Source organism: Octodon degus, unplaced genomic scaffold (genome assembly GCF_000260255.1).
Source record: "Octodon degus isolate 3935 unplaced genomic scaffold, OctDeg1.0 scaffold00146, whole genome shotgun sequence".
Classification (NCBI taxonomy): domain Eukaryota; kingdom Metazoa; phylum Chordata; class Mammalia; order Rodentia; family Octodontidae; genus Octodon; species Octodon degus.
Window position 1 is genome coordinate 1,018,364 of NW_004524722.1, and position 19,685 is coordinate 1,038,048.

Consider the following 19,685-nt stretch of genomic DNA (forward strand, 5'->3'; position numbering starts at 1 on the left):
TCAATTCCCAATACCAAAACGAATTAATCAATAAATAAAAGACAATGTCTGGCCTGGTTTTCAAATAAAACTTGGAATTTATTTATTTATTTATTTTCTTTTTTTGGGCCTGGGAGATAGCTTGACAGTCCTAAGCACCTGCCTGGCAAGCACAAGGACCTGGGTTAGATTCCCCCATACCATATGGTCCCAGAACCCCTGGTGCACCGTGCTACCACTGAAACCCGGTGTGGTGGCGCACGCCTGCAATCCCAGCATTAGAGCAGCTGAGACAGGAGGACCACTATGAGTCCCAGGTGCATAGCAAGACCCTGCATTAAATAAACACATAAATCTTTAAAAACAATAATGCTGCTGAAATAGCTCAGCGGACTAAGTGCCTGCTTAGGCAAGCGAAGGGACCAGGGTTAGATCCCCGGCACCACATACCGCTATTTTCCTGTCACCCTCTAAGAGCCTGCCTTCCTCCTGGGCTTTTTCTCATCCCTGGACTGAGCACCCCGTTGGCCTGGACTCTGCTCTACTTTTTCCACTTCGCAGGCGCCGACAAAATTACTGTGTACGAAGATCGGAAGTCAGGCGAGACGTCCCCAGCAGGGCGTTAGCGCCCCAGGGAGAAAGCAGGAAGCGCGCCGCCCCCCAAGGCCGTTAACGGCCGCCGAGCCACCTGCGGAGGCGGCGATTGGCTCCCGCCCCGCCCGGGGCAGGCGCAGATTTCGGAGCTCTCGTCGCTGCCCAGAGAAGGCGCCCTAGTCGGGAGCCAGAGGCGTGGCGTCCGGACAAGACCTTGCTTCTTTCCGGAAGTCAGCCTGGCCCTTCTCGCAACAAGGACGGCCGGGCGAGGAGCGCGGAGGAGCGCAGAGTGGCCCGCTAAAGGGTCGACAGGGTAGACGTGGGGATAGGTCACGCGGACACGGAAGGGAAGAAGGCGCGCACACAGCCAATCCCGGGCACTCGTTTCCGAAAGGCGGTGGCGGGAGCGCGCAGGCGCAGTGCTTCGGCTGCCCGCCCTTGGCTCCGCCCACCAACCCTTGGCTCCGCCCACCAGCCTTGGCTCCCGCTCACCCGCGGTCCGGCCAGGCCCCGCCCCTCCCGGCATGCAGGCTCCGCCCCCAGCCCCAAATAGCGCTACCTCCCGCGCGGACCGCATTGCAAGCCCGGCCGCTGTTCTCTTCGACTGCACGCTTCGGTGTTGCCCTCGGACCGCAGCCAGCCAGCCAGCCCCCGCTCTCTTGAGTTCTCCCTGCGGCCCGGTGAGCCTGGCTCCAGTCCTGCGCCCGTCGCCCAGCTCCATGCTTCGCTTCGCGCATTTCCCGCCCTTCAGTTTCCTTGTCACTCCCCAGTCTCATTTGTACTTAGTTTCCTTTATCCTTTTGTTATTTTTCTTTATTTCTCCCGCCTTTTTTTTTTTTTTTTTCTTTTAGCCAGGGGCTCACCATGTAGTTGGATCTGGCCTTCAACGTACTGCGTAGCTTAGACTGGCCTTCATCTTGCAGGAATCCTCCTGCCTCAGCCTCCCAAGTGCTGGCATTTCGGGCGTCCACTAACATTACTGGTTCTGGCCCTTTTGGTGACTCCCATTTGTTGTTTCCCCTCTGGCATCCAGTTGACTGACGTGTAAACCTGTCCTTCCCCTCCTGTCTTTTCTGAGGAAGCCCCATGTGCCTTCAAGGCCTTTGCGGGGGCTGTTTCTGCCCAAAGGAGGCTTTGATCCCAGCTCCCCCAGCCTCCTCATAGCCAGGTCTAGGCCCTAGCCAACTCCAGGAGAGTGGCCACCGCATGGCTCCCCAGCCCGCAGCAGTTGGCAGACTGCTTGAGGGGGAGATGATAGGAAAACAGAAGAGCCCCAGTGTGATACATAGCAGAGGAGAAAGCGAAGATGCCTGAGCCCACGGCCCTCCCCCGTGGGTACAGTGGACCCTGACTCCCCTTCTTCAAGTCAGGGACTTAGTATACTGGCTTGTGTGTCTTGGGCAGCGGCCCTTTCCTTGCTGGGGTGTGGCCTTTCAAGATGGATTCCCCTGCTAAACTTTCCTCCTCTGCCCTCACCCACAGGACGCGTAGTATGATCTTTAGTTGTTTGTTCTCCCAGCCATTTTCTATGGACAACCAAGGAGACCAGGCCATGATAGCTACTGGCAACTTTGAAGAGCGGGACACCTTTAGAGAAGCTTGATCTTGAAGGCCTTAGCCTGCAACCTTGCAAAGCCAGGTAAGAGTCCAGGCTCTGGGAGAACTCTAGCAGCCCTCTGGCCCTGTGGTACAGGGGCAGGACTCAGCAGCGGGACATTACATTAACACAAATTATCCCCACCTTCCACCCAGGGACGTGGTTCCTAACAGTTCACTAAGCACTTTCATCATGTTTGGTCTCAGCCAAGGATGGAGCCAACAACAGTGGTCCCCATTTTATCAAAGAAGGACTTGAGGCAAAGCTGTGACTTTGATCCAGGTCATCCTAGGACTCAGCCCCCAGAGCAAAGATAGCAATCTATTGGGGTATTTTGGGGGGGAGGGTCTTTTTTTTGATACTGGGGATCAAACTCAGGACTTTGCACTTGCCAGGCAGGTGCTTAAGCCGCTGAGCTATCTCCACTGCCCCAGTTTTCTGTCTTTTGAGACAGGGTTTCATTATGCAGTTCAGGCTGCCATTGAACTTACTGTATAGCTCAGACTGGCCTGGAGCACACGGCAATCCTCCTGGCCCAGCCTCCCAAGTACTGGGACTATGGGTGTGCACCACCACATCCAGCTATTTTCTCTTCCTAATAAACATGAACACAGGTCACTTACCCCCATAGCACCCTCTATGGGATCTGGCTTTTACAAAATGCAAGGCAACATTCAGAATGACAGCAGACCCTTGTCACTTGTCTTTGAGCTAGGCAGTGACTGGATCTGTCGTCTCTAGCCTTCCCAACTCCCTACAGCCAACTCAAGGTCAAGCCTGTGTTAGCCCCATCACTGGCATCCAGAGAAGGAACGCCAGTTGCCCATTGCCCAAGTCTCAGAACTGTGTAATTACCATGAAGGAACTTTCCTTATCAAAGGCCCTGTCTGTACCTGGGGCTGAGAAACAGCAATAAAGAAATGGAAACAAAGAGCGCAGGCCTTGTATGCCAAGTTCTCACACGATAAGAAAGGCCTGCTCCTGCCTCAGAGCTACTCTGAGGATTAAGTGAGTTTGTGGAGTGTCCCGGGAAGTTGGTGGGGCCAGATGTGGAGTACCTTCTGGTGGAATAGGGTGTCAGCAGGGAAGCTGGGGACCCTGGGAGCACCCTCATTAGCCCACAGTGCCATCTGAGCACCTTTTAGGCTAAGGTCCACAGAAGCGTGAATCAAGTGGGGCTCCGCCCTGAGAGAGCCTTTGAAGCAGTTGCCATGGTGACTTGCTTGATTTTCTGTTTGCCCCACCATCGGGGGCAGGAAGAACCTGGGTGAGCTGTTTGTTTGTGTGAGTCTGTTTGTTCTCCAGTGACTCCCAGCACATCCTTCCTCCGCTGACCAGTTCTTTCCTCCTGAGCCCCAGTAACAGAGGCAGCCAATCAAGCTGAGCTCAGCAGCTACTCCTCTGAGAAATCAGAGAAGTGAACTTAAGAAGGAGAAGCAGGTTTTCCTCCCCCAGCGGGGTGCTGGGCTCGCTTCCTCCTGGGGCAGTAAACAAGGGCATTGTTTGGTTCAGAGTGGTTTCCTGTGCCAGTCCTCAGATCTAAGGGAACTCCTAAACCCTGCCCCTTGCAAAGGTATGAGGGGGAGCAAAGGTGTGAGTCCCCCTCGATAGAGGAGACAGCACTTGGATGCTTACTCTGAGCCCCTAGAATCCCCTCACATCCTTTAAGCAAACATTTCCTTGCCTAAGAAGTCTTTCCTGATCGACCTTCCTCCTTACCTCTCCTCTGCACTTTGAGAATATGCCCTCCTGGCTATGCCCAGGAGAGTGGGAATGCCTTTTGGTTTGGTTTTTTTGAGACAAGGTCCTCTGTAGTTCAGGCTGGCCTTGAGCTCACTATGTAGCCCAGGGTGGCTTCTAACTTGCCGTGACCCTCCTGCCTCAACCTCCCAAATGCTGAGATTACAGATGTGAGCCGCTGTAACCAGCTTCACCCTTTATAGCCTGAGCTTTATGGGGGCTGGGAAAGATGAATTTAGTCATCTTGTCTCTTCTTGTTCTTGGGTAATTCTAGACCATAGGAGTCTCCTGCTTAGAAATCCAGAATATAAGCCTGTGGGGTTTTGTCTGTCAGGTCTTGGTCTAGCAGAGATTGTCCCCACTCTGTCAGCCCTGATAGCTCCACACACGAGCACATGGATGCAGCCAGTACAGTGCCTGCGCCACAGCCCAAGGCCCTGCTTGGTGACCTTCATGGCAGCACTGGAGTCACCCGATCCATTCCCTCCCTACAGTAACAGCGCCCTTCACAACATATGAGCTCCTCTGGCCCTTCCTGAGTCCCTCTGGAGCCCTCCTGCTTTCCCACAGGGGACCCCTGAGTCCTGTGTGGTGCTTTGGGGACAGGTGAGGGCAGGAGCTGGGGAGGCCAGCAGGGCAGGCCCGGGCCACTGTTGCCCACAGAGCTTCTCTCCCTTGGGCATAGATTCCGGCAGAGTTCCTCTATCTCATCTTGCTGATAGAAGGTGGTGCGTCCTTCGGTTTTTCTCCATTGCTGTGTGGTAGAGGGAAATCAGAATCATGGTTGGATTCAAGGCCACCGAGGTGCCCCCGACTGCCACTGTGAAGTTCCTGGGGGCTGGCACTGCGGCCTGCATCGCAGATCTCATCACCTTTCCTCTGGATACTGCTAAAGTCCGGCTGCAGGTGATGGTTCAAAGCCTGGGGGCTGTCTGATCTGTCCAAGGACAGACTGTTTAAGGGCCTCTGGGGTCCTCTGGGGTGCACAGGGCTGGCAGGAGGCAGCAGCCTGCCTGTCCCTAGAGCCACTGTGTCTCGGGCTTGCAGATCCAAGGAGAACGACAGGGGCCAGTGTGCACTGCAGCCAGTGCCAAGTACCGCGGCGTGCTGGGCACCATCCTGACCATGGTGCGCACTGAGGGTGCCAGCAGCCTCTACAATGGGCTGGTGGCCGGGCTGCAGCGCCAGATGAGCTTTGCCTCCGTCCGCATCGGGCTCTATGACTCAGTCAAGCAGTTCTACACCAAGGGATCTGAACGTGAGTGTGGCACTGGGCCAGGCCTCTGAGGTTTGGCTTTTTTATCTTGCTGACAGTTAATCTTAGTTCAGAGCTCAATAGCTCTGTTAGGCCTCAAGATCCCTTGGAGGAGTAGAAGAATGGCGGTTTGGAAATTGCCCTAATTCGGGACTAGGGAGATAGTTCGGTGGATAGAGGATTTGCCTAGTATGCATGAGGCCTTGGGCTGGGCTCTGCACAGGGATCCTCCCAAGATAGTCGTTACCACCACCTTGGGGGTAGGTGGCACCATCCCCTAGTTACAGATGAAGAGACTGAGGCTTGAACGGGGGAGGGATTCTGCAAGGCTTACAGTGGGAAGCCAAAATCACATGCAGGGCTTCTGCCTCTAAGGCCAGTGTTCTCTAACTTCCTCTTGCCTGCCATATCCACCCCTTTTTTTTTTTTTTTTTTTTTTGAGACAGTATCACAGTGCAGTTCAGGCTGGCCTTGAACTCACTTTGTAGCCCAAGCTGGCCTCAAACTTGAAGTAGTCCTCCTGTCTGATCCCTCCAAGTGCTGGCGTGCCCCACCGCACCCAGCAGCCTTCATCTTACACATAAGGAGACCTAGAAGCCCAGGACACCAGGTTGAGTTTCCAAGATCACACGGAGGGAGAAGTAGATCTGAGACAAGGACCCAAGTCTCGGGAATCCTGGGCCATGAGAAAGCTGCTGCTTTTAGCCTTGATTTTATATTTGTTAAATGGAAATGAGTCTGACTTCTCGGGGACATTGAGCAGTTTCATGGTTTTTTGGGGGTTGTTGCTGTTGTTGTTTTTGGTACTGGGAATTGAACTGCCAGGCAGGCATTTATGCTGCTGAGTTATCTCCCCAGGCCTCATTGAGCAGTTTAATTGAAAATGTTTTATGATAGCAAACAGAAGGTCTAGGCTAGAGATACAGCCCAGTGGTAAGGTGCCACTTACTTAGCATGCACAAGGCCATAGGTTCAAACCCTAGTAACACACACATGCCCGAACCCTACAGAGTCTAATTTTTGTCTGACTCTTCATCAAATCCTAGTAAGTTGTGGACATTCATAGTGACACTGCACTTTTCGGGAAGAAACTTCTTAGAGCAAGAGCTGGCCTGGACACTGTAACTGAAAGGCAGAGCACAGTAACAGGGTTTTGGTGAGGAGAGATAAAGAAGCATGTACGGCCAGCTCTCCACCGCACCCCTGCTGCTCCTACAGACGCCAGCATTGGGAGCCGTCTCCTGGCAGGTAGCACCACGGGTGCCCTGGCTGTTGCCGTGGCCCAGCCCACAGATGTGGTAAAGGTCCGGTTCCAAGCTCAGGCCAGAGCTGGTGGTGACCGCAGATACCAAAGCACTGTGGATGCCTACAAGACCATCGCCCGAGAGGAAGGGTTCCGGGGACTCTGGAAAGGTACAGACCAGATGTGCCCATTCCCCCCTCTCCCTTCTCCCCAGGCCCAGGCCTCGACCTCACACAGCCTCTCCCTCCTTCCTATAGGGACCTCTCCCAATGTTGTTCGTAATGCCATCGTCAATTGTGCTGAGCTGGTGACCTATGACATCATCAAGGATGCGCTCCTGAAGGCTAACCTCATGACAGGTGGGTTAGAGTAGGTGTGGTGCAGAAGTAGACAGGACCTGGCTGCCTGCAGACCCCACCTTTCCGTCCTGCTTGTCCTTTGCTTGTAGAGTGAGTGCATTTCTTCCTTGCCACATTGAAGCCAGCTGGGCCCAAGCTCCCGTCTTGTGCATTGAGGAGTTGTGGCCGGATAAGCACAGTGACTCTTTTAGGTCCTCAGAAGAGGTCTCTTTAAAACCCAAGACTCCTAGCTACTTAATTCTCTTCCTTTGGGAATGGTGGCTGAGGAGTGCTGACTGCCTTGCCTCCTGCTCCTTGCCAGATGACCTCCCTTGTCACTTCACCTCCGCCTTTGGGGCAGGCTTCTGTACCACCGTCATCGCCTCCCCAGTCGACGTGGTCAAGACGAGATACATGAACTCTGCCTTGGGCCAGTACAGCAGCGCTGGCCACTGTGCCCTTACTATGCTTCAGAAGGAGGGACCCCGAGCCTTCTACAAAGGGTAAGCCTCTGACCCCTTTGCCCAGCTCCAGGCAAAGCAACCAACTGTCAGACTTCCCAGTGTTGCCCTGGTCTCCATTTTCAGGGATTTAAAGCTTAAGGCTGGGATGGAGCCCAGTGGGAAAGCACTTGCCTAGCATGCATGAAGCCCTGAGTTCATCCTCAGCACTGCAAGAGGAGAGCCAGGGGTGGAACTCAGGGATTCTTGCTGTTGTGTACACAGCTGTGAGGCACAGTTCTGAGTCCTCCCACCGTCCTCTGGGACAGAGCCTCTGGGTTGGGTTGGATCGGACGCCAGGGCCCAGTAGGAGAGGGAGTTAACCTGAGCAACCTGTGTTTTGTTTCCCCCAGGTTCATGCCTTCCTTTCTCCGCTTGGGGTCCTGGAATGTGGTGATGTTTGTCACCTATGAGCAGCTGAAACGGGCCCTCACCACTGCGTGCACACCCAGGGAGGCTCCCTTCTGAGCCTCTCCTTCTGGACCGCCTCTCGCCCTAGCTTCACCCCAGCCACGCCACGCTTCCCTTTTCCTGCTTCTCCCTTTCCCCCTTCCCTTCTCCTTTCCTTCTTCTCACCACCCCTTTTCTCCCCCACATTCCTCCTACCCTAACTGGCTCATTGCCAGTGGAGCTGACCCTGACCCTATGTGACAGTGAAGAGTGCTGGCCCTAACCAGGACCTCCTGCCCTCAGTCCCTTGAAAAGTTCAGTCCAGCCCAGCCAGTCTATCACCGATAAAGCAAGCTCAATTAGAGTGTCTCCTCCCAGTCTCGTAACTTAGAATAGTGGTTCTGGTCCAGTGGGCCCTTTGGGTACCTAGTGAGCAGGGGAAGAGCCATGTGACATCAGAAGGGGTTGTGACCCACCTTCCACCTCCAGCATGCAGTGTGGGGCCTAGAAGGGCTTACAGTCCACAGGCCCTGGGCTGAAATGACAAGTGAAGGGACACCCCTGAGGGACAGCAAGGACTTCCTTTTTTTTTTTAATTTTATTTATTTATTTTGTGTGTGTGTGTGTGGCCAGCCAGGGGGCGGGGCTGGCTGGCATGTGGTGCTGGGGGATTGAACCGTGGTCCCTGTGCTTTGCTAAGCTTGTTCTAAGTAGGTGCTTTAGACCCCTGGGCCATCTCACCAGCCCCCAAGGACTTCCTTTTCTGCCTGGACTTTCACTCTACCTAGAGGTCCAGTGCCTGCCTCCCAGCCCCACAGTTGGCTCCAGGCTTGCTGATGTACAGTGAGAGCAAGCACTGTGGAGATGAGGCTTGAAAACTTAGATGCTGCTGGTCATTCCAATTTATTATTCAAACCTACCTCCCCAGAGTCTTGGACTGCTGCAGAAATCAAGACACACATACACACACCCTAAGGGGAAGTGTTCAGAACTAGGTGGGGCGGGCCCTGACTCAGCCCTGGGGGGTCCACCTCTGGCTTCAGCTTATGCCTAAGGAACTTTGGGTTTGATGCCCCACCCTCTTGGGGCAGGGCATCCCAAAAAGGCAGTGAGTGACACCAGGGTTTTACATAGGGATTTCTACCTTTGTCCTCAGAGGCAGGGACACAGGTGGGCAGGCCTACTTAGTTTCAAGGGGTGAGTCTTTTAAGTTGAGGCCCAGTTTATGCATGTCCTGGGGACTTTCCTTGCTTCGCTCTTCTCCCCAGGGACCATAGTTGGAGGTTCTTGGGGAGACCTGTTTGGCAGCTGTGGAACCAGGCCCTGGAGGTCAGGCCACCTCCCCCAGACATGACCCTCTCTCCCTCTCCTAAGCCCGCTGGCCAGAGCCTGGAGCCAGACCCCTCTGTCCTTGGGCAGGAGGAGCTGGATGTTTGCTGCCTAGAGAGATGAGAAGTGCCCTGTTCTGACAAATTGAGTGAGGCCTGCGTCCCTGGGAAGCAACAAGAGTGCTGTGAGCCAGCGGAGGTGCTGGGAAGCCCGGCCGGGTTTCCTGCTAGGCTGCAGGGAGTCTACACAGTGAAGAGTGGCCGCTGTGTTCTGTAACTTCACAATGTAACACTGGCTTAACTTTTGCGCTGGAGGAAACGTGTCTCCCCAGAGCTGAGGAGGGTGGGTGGGTGGGTGATAGTCTCCGCTGGTTCCTTTCCCAGCCTTGTGCCTAGACACAAGGTGGACACCAGGCCCCCAGGTTTCATCATGGCTCTGGACATGGTCTTGGACTAATGATCCACACAAGGGAAATGGAGTCACCAGCAGGCATTGGTAATGCTGTGCTCTGCCGGATGTGAGTCAGTGTGATGATGAGAATCTCATGGAGGTCATCGCTGGGCCTCGCCATGCTTCCTTCAGAGCCCACCGGGCAGGCTGGGAGTATCCAGCTGCCTGAGCACAAGCCCGGCATCCTAGTGTTCCCCCTCACAGGGCCTGCCCTCCCCCACGCCAGGCCTGTTCAGAACTGGGCAGTGCTGTCATCCCCTCTCCAGGTCTGCCTTGGATGGCCGAGTTCAGGGCACTCTGGTTTCCCAGAAAGCCTGCAAGTGTAGGGCTGTGAAACGGACCAGAGAGGAAGGCACACACTGGAGATCCCAGTTGATTTATGTTACTTCCCCACCGACTCCTGACTTCTTTGCTGGAATGCTTCCCAGGCCCTGGCCCCAGAGTTGCCACCTTCATGCTGGCTACCAAAACCTGGCCTGGTGTGTCCCAGTAATCCTATGTACTTTGAGGCCAAAGCAAGAGTTCTGGACTAGTTCAAGCAAGACACTGTCTCTAAGAAAAAAGGCTGGGTGTGGTGATACACACCTGTAAAGTAATTCTAGCACTCAGGGAGCTGGGACAGGAGGATCTCAAGTTCAAATCCAGCCTGGTAACTTCGGGACTTAACGAGACCCTGTCTTAAAAACTTCAGCACATGAACTGGGGGTGCGGCTCAGTCACAGGGCCTGGCTCCATCCCCAGCACTGAAAGAAACAGTGGCTGCCAAGTGCTGCTGAGCTCCTGTTTAAGAAAAATCCTGAAGCTAATACTGTATTTCAAACGGCAGGATCACAGGCAATGTGGGTAGTGTGGGGCCTTTCTGGCCCCTGGGGAGCCACTCTTAGCAGTGGCCACCCATCCCTCTGCCCTATCCTAGCTCACACTCTGGTTCCCAAAAATAAGAATCTCCTGGCACACGGGATGCTCTTGCTGGTTTTGGGTAGGCCAGTGTGAGCCGTATGAGCCAGCTGGGCCCAGGACTGAACTCCAGGCCACATCAGCAGCAGTGCCAGAGCCCTCTGTGACATCCAAGCACGTGTCCACCAAGCACTCTCACATCAGCGACCTTCTCTAATCTGCACCCTGTGATGGAGTAGGAGCTCTGTTCTACCAACAAGACAAGGGCAGGGCTGGCATCAGAGCCCAAGACTCCCACTTAGAGCCCAGAACCCATTTCACAGATAAGAGATTGAGGCTGGAGATAGGAACCAAAGGCCTATCCAGCACTTGTGTTCATTATGTGCTCTCTGACCTAAGCTGCTCAGTGGGAAGTAGCCTGTAGGCTCTGAGGACAGCTTTGACCCCTGAGTGAGCTGGAACAGATCTTCTATGTGTGCTTTAGTTGCCTGTCACATTCCAACAACTGATGCAAAGATTGTGTCGTGAAGAGTTAGGGCAGACCTGGGGACCTCAGATGCCACGCGGTCCTGCCCCATGCTAGTGGGAGCACAGGGGCTCTGACCAGGTCAGGATGGGGACCCAGTACTTCCTGGGCCTGCACGAAAGACTACCAGGAAGCTGCTCCACAATACTCGCCAGGGTGGAAGTGGAGGATAGGAAATAAGCCTTTATTATTCCAGTATCAGGTCCCATTCCACCCCCTCATGTCACAGCTGTGCAGGGCTGGCTCCCTGGCACCCGGTGAGCCTACCGTGCCCACTCCAGCTGCACCCCAGCCGGCCAGGTCAGGTCAGCAGTGCCAGGCGCAGCATCTGCTTCTTCTGGGGTGTGAGGCGGGTGGGAAACTGAATGTCAAAGAAGATGAAGAGGTCTCCCTTTTTGGTGGGGTCCTCAGGTACTGGCATCCCCTCACCTGGCACCTTTTTGAAATACTTGGGACTAAGGAGAGAGGAGAAAGAAGGAAGCTTAGGGGAGTAGCACCTACCAGGCCCCCAACAACACTACAGCTGCCCCTAGGGCATGGCTCTCAGCGGCTGATCTTTGGGGAGGAGAGAATGGCTTCCTCCGCACAGAGCTCCCTGGAAAGCCTTCTGCGGAGCATCTGCTGGGGCACCCCAGGAATCTACTGCCAGGTGTGGGAAGGTAAGCAGGCCTGGCACAGAGGTGGCAGTGCTGGGCAGCTGCCCATAGCTCCCCAGCCTGAAGGCCTCCCCGAGAGACACACTTAGAGGGTGCAGTACAGGGCTCTAGCGAGAAGTCTGGGAGATGGAGACAACAGAGAAATCCTCTGGCCTCTACCTTGGATTCATGCAAATTAGAGCAAGGCATTCTTAAGCAGGACATAGTGGAGCATTCAGGAGGCTGAGTAGGAGGATCTTTGCAAGTTCAAGACCAGCCTAGGCTACAAAGTGAACTCAAGGCCAGTCTGAACCGCATAGTGAGTCCCTGTCTCAAGAAGCCAGAAACAAAGAAAGAAGGAAAGAAAGAGGGGTTCTTTTTGCCAGGAGAATGCGGCCAGAGTGGGGTGGATTTCAACCTTCTCTGCCCTTCTCAGTAGGGCATACATGTGTTGGGTACAGCCTGTACAAGTGTATTGGTAGTCCTTTCTGGCTCCACTTTCTTCTTTTTTTTTTTTTTTTTTTTTTTTCAGAACCGGGGATTAAACTCAGGCCCTTGTGCTTGCCAGGGAAGCACTTATTCTACTGAGCCATCTCCCCAGGCCCCCTCTGGCTCCACTTTCTAAGTCTCCAGCCAGACTCTCCCTTAGCTACCAGGCCGCAGGGCAGATGCAGACTCACTGGACGATGTCATTGATGGGAATGTTGAGCAGACGGTCATCTAGGGTCTTCACCTCCACAGTGCAGCACGTGAGGGCCTGGAGGAGTCAGGAGCAAAGGAGGAAGGGAGGAGGGCCACCATGGCCAACCTGTTTAGAAGGCACTGTACAATCCTATCTGGTACCAGGCCCCTGAGGAAGGCACCAGAGAAACAAAAGGCTATTCAAAAACTGACAGCCTGGGGATATAGCTCAGGGGCACAAGCACTTACCTGGCAAGAGCAAAGTCCTGAGTTCAATTCTCCGTACCAAAAAAAAAAAAAAAAAAAAGCAACAGCAGCTGGAGCAGGAGGACCGCTATGAATTCTAGGCCAACCTGGGCTACATAAGCAAGTTCTAGGCCTGCCTGAACTATATAGCAAGACTCTGGCTCAAAACAATAAAATCATACCAAAAAGCTAACAGGTGGATGACCAAAACCGCTGCAGCATGCATGCCACAGGCTCACCAACACTGACCCAGGCCATTACCTCACCTCAAGGAGCTCAGAGCCTGGTGGGCCACACTGATGTTGATGACATACAAAGGTCATGATGGAAAGGGAAACAATGGATGTGTGGGAGTCAAGAAGGGGCCCCTCACCATTCTGGAGGGAGAAGGAAGGTCACATAAGGCAGCTGCTGAGGGCCGTCCAGGGCCAGGTGGGCAGGCAGCCCACAGCAGAGGCCCGGCAGAAAAAAGAACAGAGTTATGAAAATGCACTCCCCAGCAGGGGTGCCCAGTGTCCTAGGGCCAGGTGCACAGGGAGGCTGTTCTTGAACACCACTCTGAGCTGTTCAGACAGTGAGGAGGCTAGCAGGGTTGCAGCCCTGGAAACAACGGCCCAAGAAGACAAGGAGGAGGGAAGGGGCCCACAAAGATCCATCCAGTGCTCAGAATTGGCCAGCTGGGACCAAGGGACGGCCAGAGTAGACAGAGGTGCTGCTGAGAGCCATGGAAGCTAAAAAACTGGTCAAATGTGTGTAAGTGGGAGTAGGCCTCAATGCCTAACGCAGACAAGCTACCTCAGTCCTGAGATAAGCATCCTGACTGGTTAATGTCAGCTATTAGTCACTAGGCAACCTTGTGCCACAGGTTACTAACTTTGCAGAGGTATAAATAAACATCCTTATCGTTGCTCCGGGTTATCTCACCAACCAGGCAGATGAGTCACCACCTAACCCAGCTCTTGTCTTCCTGTCTGTCTTTCCCTCATGCCTGCCCCCATTTCTCCCCGGGTAGAATAGATCACACTGAGACCCATGGATCTTTATAAGGTGTGGGTGGCAGGGTCCAGGCTTTGGGCTGTGGAGGGGAGGCTGGGGCTAGGCCAGTGTGGGGGTCAGAGTCCGGGCCCCCCCACGCTGCCCCCCAAATGTGCCCCTTACCTTGCCCAAGGGGATGGTGCTCACAAAGAAGAGGTTGTCGTTCTCCCTGCGGAAGCGAGGGTGCAGCTTCTCCCTTACAATGAAGACGATATCAGCCGGGATGATGTTGGGGCCCTGGGTAGGGAAGGCCAAAGCCGGCAAGGACTCACTGGCTGTGTGAGCACGGCCAGGTGCTGCTTGTCCTTGTCTCTGTGCCCCCATCCGTCCCATAGGGATATTGGACCAGGTTTTCTGAAGAGCTTGCCCAGATGAAGCCTCAAGAATTGCCTCCCTCCCGAGCATGCACGTCAATGTAGTCAGTAGGAGGGGAGAGGGACCTCTGAGGGTCCCCCAGTGGGACTCCGAGTGGGTGTCAGACAATGGCCCACAGGTCCCAGTCCTGTTAGCAACTCAGTAATGACACCTTTCAGTCAGGGTTTTTTGGTTTGTTTGGTTTTTTTCGGTACCAGGGATTGAATACAGGACTTCACACTTGCCAGGCACTTACGCAGCTGAGCTATATCCCTGGCTCAGGCAAATTTTATTGTCACCAAAATCACTTAAGCTTCTTCTGGCACTAGACACAATAGAATCAGATCAGCCTCTTCCCCAAAGGAGCACCAAGCCCGGCGGGGCAGGGTACAATGAATTCCTGGCAAGCTCAGAGCCAGGATAAAGGAGATTGAGGGTAGAAGGTATTAGAGGAGGTACTGGTCCGTAGGGTCACCTAAGGTGGCTCAGGGGTGGGCCTAGAAGGGTGATGCTGTGCTTTTTGTTTTTGTTTTGTTTTTTGTTTTTTGGACACAGGGGGTCTCACTGCACAGTTTGGATTTGTAGTTATCCTCCTGTCTCAGCCTTCCCAGCACGGGGATTACAGGCATGCACCACCACACCCGCACAACATGTGGTACCAGGGATCAAACTTAGATCCTTGTACTTATCAGGCAAGTGCTTAGACAGCAGAGCTATCCCCCAGCCCCTTGGAGGTTTTTTGAGACAGGGTTTCACCATGTAGTCCAGCCTTGAACTCACAGAGATCCTCCTGCCTCAGCCCCCCAAGTCCTAGTATTACAGGTCAACTATGCCTGGCCTAGAAGGGTATATTTTCTTTTGTTTGTTGTTTGAGACAAGGTTTTATTGTGCTGCCAGGCCAGGGGTCATGGTCTCAAGGGTGTTTTAGGAGTAGATGTGGGAAAGGGCAAGAAGTATAGGCAGAGGAATTAATCTCTTTATTCTGAATACTCCATTTCTGTGCCTCTTCTCAGGACTTTAGGACTCAGGGTGCCTAGGATAATAATTTTACAATTTTATTTAAATAAGTAATTTAAAATTATCAGTAGTAAATGGTTCTGAGTATCTCTTCTAGTTGGGCTTTATTCCTAGAAGCACTGGAGAAAATCAGGAAAACACCTGAAGGTAAGACTGGCTTCTCCCTTCTGCCAGTACATTTGCCCTGGGCAAGGCCTGTCTGTCTCTGGGCTTGAGTTTCCCACTAAGGGCCTGGGGCTAAGCCCTGAGCTACCTGCTTACAGAGGTATTGTGAGGTTCTGTCCCTGAGAAGAGACGGGACGAGAGGGATGGCCTCATGACTCTGTGGACTGGTCTCCCTCCCAGACCACGGTTTCCAGGACAGGACAGGGCACTGTCTCCTCCTCAGTCTCCCCAGCTCTTGAGCCTCTTCGGACCCTGGTCAGCTCCTTCTTTTCACCTGATCTCCCTCCTTCTCGAAGGAGATGCGGGTGCCCTGCCTCCATCCAGGCCGCACATCGATTGTCAGGATCTTGTCCCTGATCGTAGAGGAGTACCCGTCATCATTTAGCACCTGCAGTGACAGGGTGTGAGGTGTCTGGCTCAGGTTTCCCTGAGTCCCCTTCGCAAACATGAATGATGCTCTGTGAGAGTTAGACCCGGCTCGGTCCTCCAGCAGTGGGAAGACCTGTGCTCAGCCATTCAGCCTCCCATTCTGTTGCCACTGGAACTAAGGGCTTATGTTTCTAGGATGGCACAGCCTAGGGCTTGAGCTGGGGCCCAAGACACCAAGTGGTCACCACAAACTAATCAAACCCACACCTCCAGCCCTGGCCACTGAGATGCAGAATGAAAACGTAATCAGTCCCTCTCTCCATATCCCAGCAGCCCTGGCCATGAGCTTCTGGCTGTTCTCTTAATCTCAAAAAGAAAGGATGTGGAAGTGAATCCACATGAGCATCACCCAGTGCAGTGGTTGCCCAATCGCAAGCCCACATGGGTGCCATCTATAGCATGCATGGCCAGAGTGGGCATCTCTTCTGCTGAGCAGGGGAGGTGCTGGCAGAGGGCTGGGCCATGAGACCACAGACTGAACTCCAGGACACCCAAGGGTCCTCTTCAACCTGTCAATTTAAGGACTATCTTCTATACCCAAGCTGTTCTCTCATGCCCAGATGGAATCCTGTGGGGGACCCTGGAAATCTCAAGAGCAGAATTCACAGGAGGCTCCATTCCTTCCCAACTTCAGGTTATAGAATCCTAAGAACCTAGGTCTCTTCCTGGGGTTTCATGATTGTATCCAAGAACATTCCTAAGTTCTCCAGGTAGAGAAGGGAAGAGTACACGACACACAGTACCATGGGGCTGGGGGATGGGAGGAGCAGACCAAGCACTCACCCTTCGAGAGATCTTAATTTTTTTGGTGCAGCCAAAGAACAAATCCTCCAGGGATAAGTAGAGATCCCGCTCAATTGGGGGGTCCTGCTTCTTCACCCCGCGGCCCCTGAGTCCCCCAAAATTCAAATCCACATCACTTCCTCCTGCATCAAAAAATTCTGCAGGAAATAAAGGAAAAGAGAAATTGAATCCAAAGACTCAGGTTCACTGACATAACACATTCTCTGTCATGCACACCCGAGGCCCCATGCCTGTATTTCCTCCAATGTCTTCAGAGTCCCAAGTATAATACCTAGTGCCCATGTCTGACTTTCAGGCCCCAGCTGCTTGGCCAAACAAAGAAATTGCTCTGAACCTCAGACCAGTGAATAGCAACCAATGCCTACAGCTTTATCCCCACTTTGGACAGTCACAGTCCCCTAACTCTTTTTTTTTTTTTTTTTTTTTTTTAAGCATCAGATTTTTTTTTTAAATTTATTTGTTTATTTATTTATTTATTCATTTAGTGTGTGTGGCCAGCTCAGCCCACCAGGGGGCGGGGCTTGCTGGCATGTGGTGCTGGGGGATTGAACCGCAGTCCTTATGCTTTGCTTAGCTTAGCTTGTTCTAAGTAGGTGCTTTAGACCACTGAGCCATCTCACCAGCCCAGTCCCCTAACTCTTGTACCAACTCAGGTTGGCTCACGAAGGGAGGAGCGCCCTCTACTGGTAGGGCTTAAAATGCTAGAAAAGACTGCAAATTGACCAGCTGGTCTAGTCCTCACTACCCAGTTCAGGACTCCATTCACTCTCACTGTCCCCTCCTCCCCAAGACCATTGAGATCCAAGATTAAAGCTTCCCTGATGTTATCAGCCAGTAAGAAAGAGGGGAAAGTCTGGTCCCTGGCAAATCTGAGTCAAACTTGTCTTTCCTTAACCTCAGCTGCACCTGCCCAGCCTACCCTTCTAATCTCTCCTGCTGCCCCTGCCTTCTATCCCAGTGCAGAGAGAGCCCTATCATGGAGCTGGCCCTGCAGGATTGTGCAGGCCTTTGGGACTGAGTTTCTCTGTCTGTGGGAAGGTACGTTAACACCTGACCACTTTCCCATTAAGACAACAAAAAAATTAAACTTGCTGAAGGGGGCTGAGGCAAGCTGCCTGGCAACGCAAGGCCCTGAGTTTGATCCAAGGTACTGCAATAATAATAATAATAATAATAATAATAATAATAATACTTGCTGAGAACTTACCAAACAGAAGGAGCTATGTTCAACACTTTCGTTTTTATTTTTATTGAATCAATTTACATTTGCACTGCTAGAACTCAAATCCAGAGCCTCATGTCAAGTGCTCTTCCACTAAGCTACTAAGACATACCCCCCAGTCCTTTATTTTACTTCATTGGCACAGAAGGTTCACCATTCAACGGCTAGAAGGTAGTGGATTTGAGAACCATATCATGGAACGATCTGGCTTCAGAACCAACAACTTAACCACTATGCTATGCTGACAGATATGGAAGTCCTCCACAAGCAGCAGGGGCAGAGGCTGCTACTGTGTAGTGTACTCTGTCTCTCCTGGTTAATGGCATGGAATGAACTTCACAAGGTGGAACGGTGAAATGACCTGAGGGAGTGAACGTGAGGTGGCTTCACCACCCTGCCAGTGACCTCGTAAAATGTCATAATAGTCAAGAGCCTTCTGAGCTACTGGTCCCCCTTGTATTAGTGGATTCATTCTTCACCCAGCACCTGTGATGGGCATCTCATAGCCAGAGCACAGGAAAATCAGTCCTTCAAAGCCCACAGGGACCAAGGGACCATGAGCCCCTAGAAGGGAGCTCTGTAATAACCCAGCCCTTAAGCTTCATCTAAGGAACTCCCAAGCCCAGAGGCTGACCTTTCTTTTTTTAAAAAAAAAATTTTATTTATTTATTTGTGTGTGTGTGTGTGTGTGTGTGTGTGTGTGTGTCCAGCTCAACCCACCAGGGGGCGGGGCTGGCTGGCATGTGGTGCTGGGGGATTGAACCGCGGTCCCGGTGCTTTGCTAAATTTGTTCTAAGTAGGTGCTTTAGACCACTGAGCCATCTCACCAGCCCCAGAGGCTGACCTTTCTTGACAGGCAGTGCCCCTGCAGCTTTCTTAGGCTCTTTAAACCACATCAATAAGGCAATAATTTAAAATAATGACTTTTTCAAGGATTTTTTTAAAAAACTAAATTAATTAATTTATTGGATACAGAGTCTCACTACGCAGTTCAGACTCATAGTGATCCTCTTAATCTCAGCCTGCCCAGAACTGGGATTACAGGCATGCACCACCATGCCTGGTTTTGGGGCTCAAGGTCGACATGGCATAAGTACTGGGGATCAAACTCGGGTCCTCGCACTTTCCAGGCAGGTGCTTAGACCACTGAGCTATCTCTCTATCCCTAAAACAATGAATTTTAAACACATGCTGGGTGGCCCTTGGCATTCATTCCTTCCTCCTGCTGAAAATCTTCCCTGCTGAGGAGTCTCACTGAGAGGAACATTCCCAGACCCTTCCTGCAGCTAGGATTTGCATTCTGTTCATGAAGTGAGCAGTGAACCACTTGAAAGACAGAAAGAGGGAAGGCAGGTATCGTGACGTGTGTCTAGCTGTCCCTGCAAAGCCTGGTGCGTTTTAGATGAGGTTTTTAGCAGGTGGCCGAATCTAAAGTGTGTGAGTGATTCCTGATGCAATACTAGGATTAAAGGAGCTGAGATTAAGGATGGGTGAGTGCTGGATCAGTCCACTGATGGGATTGGCATCGCCCTTATCCCAGTAGACTGGATACAGTATAAGGGACAAAGAGCTTATCTTCCCTACTTGTTGCTTTTGCTGTTTTCTGTCACCCTGATCTGTTGCCCCTCTGCCATGCCACCCTGCCTTGGAGCCAGAGGATTATGGACTGAAACTGCAACAAACTGTGAGTTAAATAAACCTCTCCTCGTTGAACTTTGGAGGTTAGATATTTTTGTCTCAGCAACGAGAAAAGTAGCTAAGCAGACATCTCCCTCTGTGAGTTTGCTGAAGTACTGGTGAGTACTAGCACTGCTACGAAGATCCTGGGCTTTTGTGCAGCAGCAGGCACGCGCGCGTGCGCACACGCACACACACACACACACCCCTTTCATGCCAGCAGGCATGCAATGGTAGCAAATTCCCTAAATCAAGACTACAGCTACAGTGATGTGCTCTGGAACACAGCGGAGTGTTTCCTGATTCCCTCGTCAGGGCTGTGGCCCAGACAGTGCCCTCCTGTGGGTTTGGAGCACTGTTCGCAGGACATTCCTCTCACTCTGACCTCCCAGTGGCTTTTCAAGCACCTAATGCCCTGCACTGAAATTCTTTTGGTTCCCCAGATTAGAGCAGCGGATTTTTGGAGTTGACTTTTGACCAATATGTATCTTACACAGTGAAGCCTCATAAAGCCATTAAAATGATCAAAGTATATCTGTAGATAACATAATACATCATAGTATAATCTCTAAAATAAAGTAA

At 52.5% G+C, this 19,685-nt stretch overlaps 2 protein-coding genes across 6 annotated transcripts in view; one reads left to right on the forward strand and one right to left on the reverse strand.

Annotated features, from left to right (window-relative positions):
• The first annotated feature begins 1,127 nt into the window (after positions 1–1,127).
• Ucp2 (uncoupling protein 2) lies at positions 1,128–7,998 on the forward strand. Of its 2 annotated transcripts, none has more exons than XM_004641916.2 (8): positions 1,128–1,253; positions 2,056–2,212; positions 4,596–4,816; positions 4,958–5,168; positions 6,384–6,578; positions 6,666–6,767; positions 7,069–7,249; positions 7,600–7,998. In XM_004641916.2, the coding sequence occupies exons 3-8, from the start codon at positions 4,691–4,693 to the stop codon at positions 7,712–7,714; spliced, it is 930 nt and encodes a 309-aa protein (XP_004641973.1). In that variant the 5' UTR covers positions 1,128–1,253; positions 2,056–2,212; positions 4,596–4,690; the 3' UTR covers positions 7,715–7,998. The 2 variants fall into 2 exon arrangements, with proteins under 2 accessions (XP_004641973.1, XP_023557802.1); XM_023702034.1 differs by having other exon boundaries at positions 2,093–2,212.
• A 1,636-nt stretch (positions 7,999–9,634) lies between these two features.
• Dnajb13 (DnaJ heat shock protein family (Hsp40) member B13) overlaps positions 9,635–19,685 on the reverse strand; it is a 17,747-nt gene continuing 7,696 nt past the window's right edge. For 2 of the 4 annotated variants that reach the window (XM_023702033.1, XM_004641917.2), the window contains 5 exons: positions 16,184–16,341; positions 15,246–15,359; positions 13,559–13,672; positions 12,154–12,230; positions 10,095–11,293 (listed from right to left, as the gene is read on the reverse strand). In XM_023702033.1, the coding sequence (XP_023557801.1) occupies positions 11,140–11,293; positions 12,154–12,230; positions 13,559–13,672; positions 15,246–15,359; positions 16,184–16,341 (617 nt within the window). In that variant the 3' untranslated portion in view covers positions 10,095–11,139. Of the gene's footprint in view, positions 9,744–10,094; positions 11,294–12,153; positions 12,231–13,558; positions 13,673–15,245; positions 15,360–16,183; positions 16,342–19,685 lie in introns of those variants that run through there. The other 2 variants (XM_023702031.1, XM_023702032.1) reach the window with 2 other exon arrangements.

Excerpts from the sequence above, each read along its gene's own strand:
- Ucp2 (XM_004641916.2), top strand. The coding sequence starts at position 4,691 with ATGGTTGGATTCAAGGCCACCGAGGTGCCCCCGACTGCCACTGTGAAG. Across the intron at positions 4,817-4,957 it reads CTGCTAAAGTCCGGCTGCAG|ATCCAAGGAGAACGACAGGG; the intron begins GTGATGGTTCAA and ends TCGGGCTTGCAG. Across the intron at positions 6,768-7,068 it reads GAAGGCTAACCTCATGACAG|ATGACCTCCCTTGTCACTTC; the intron begins GTGGGTTAGAGT and ends GCTCCTTGCCAG.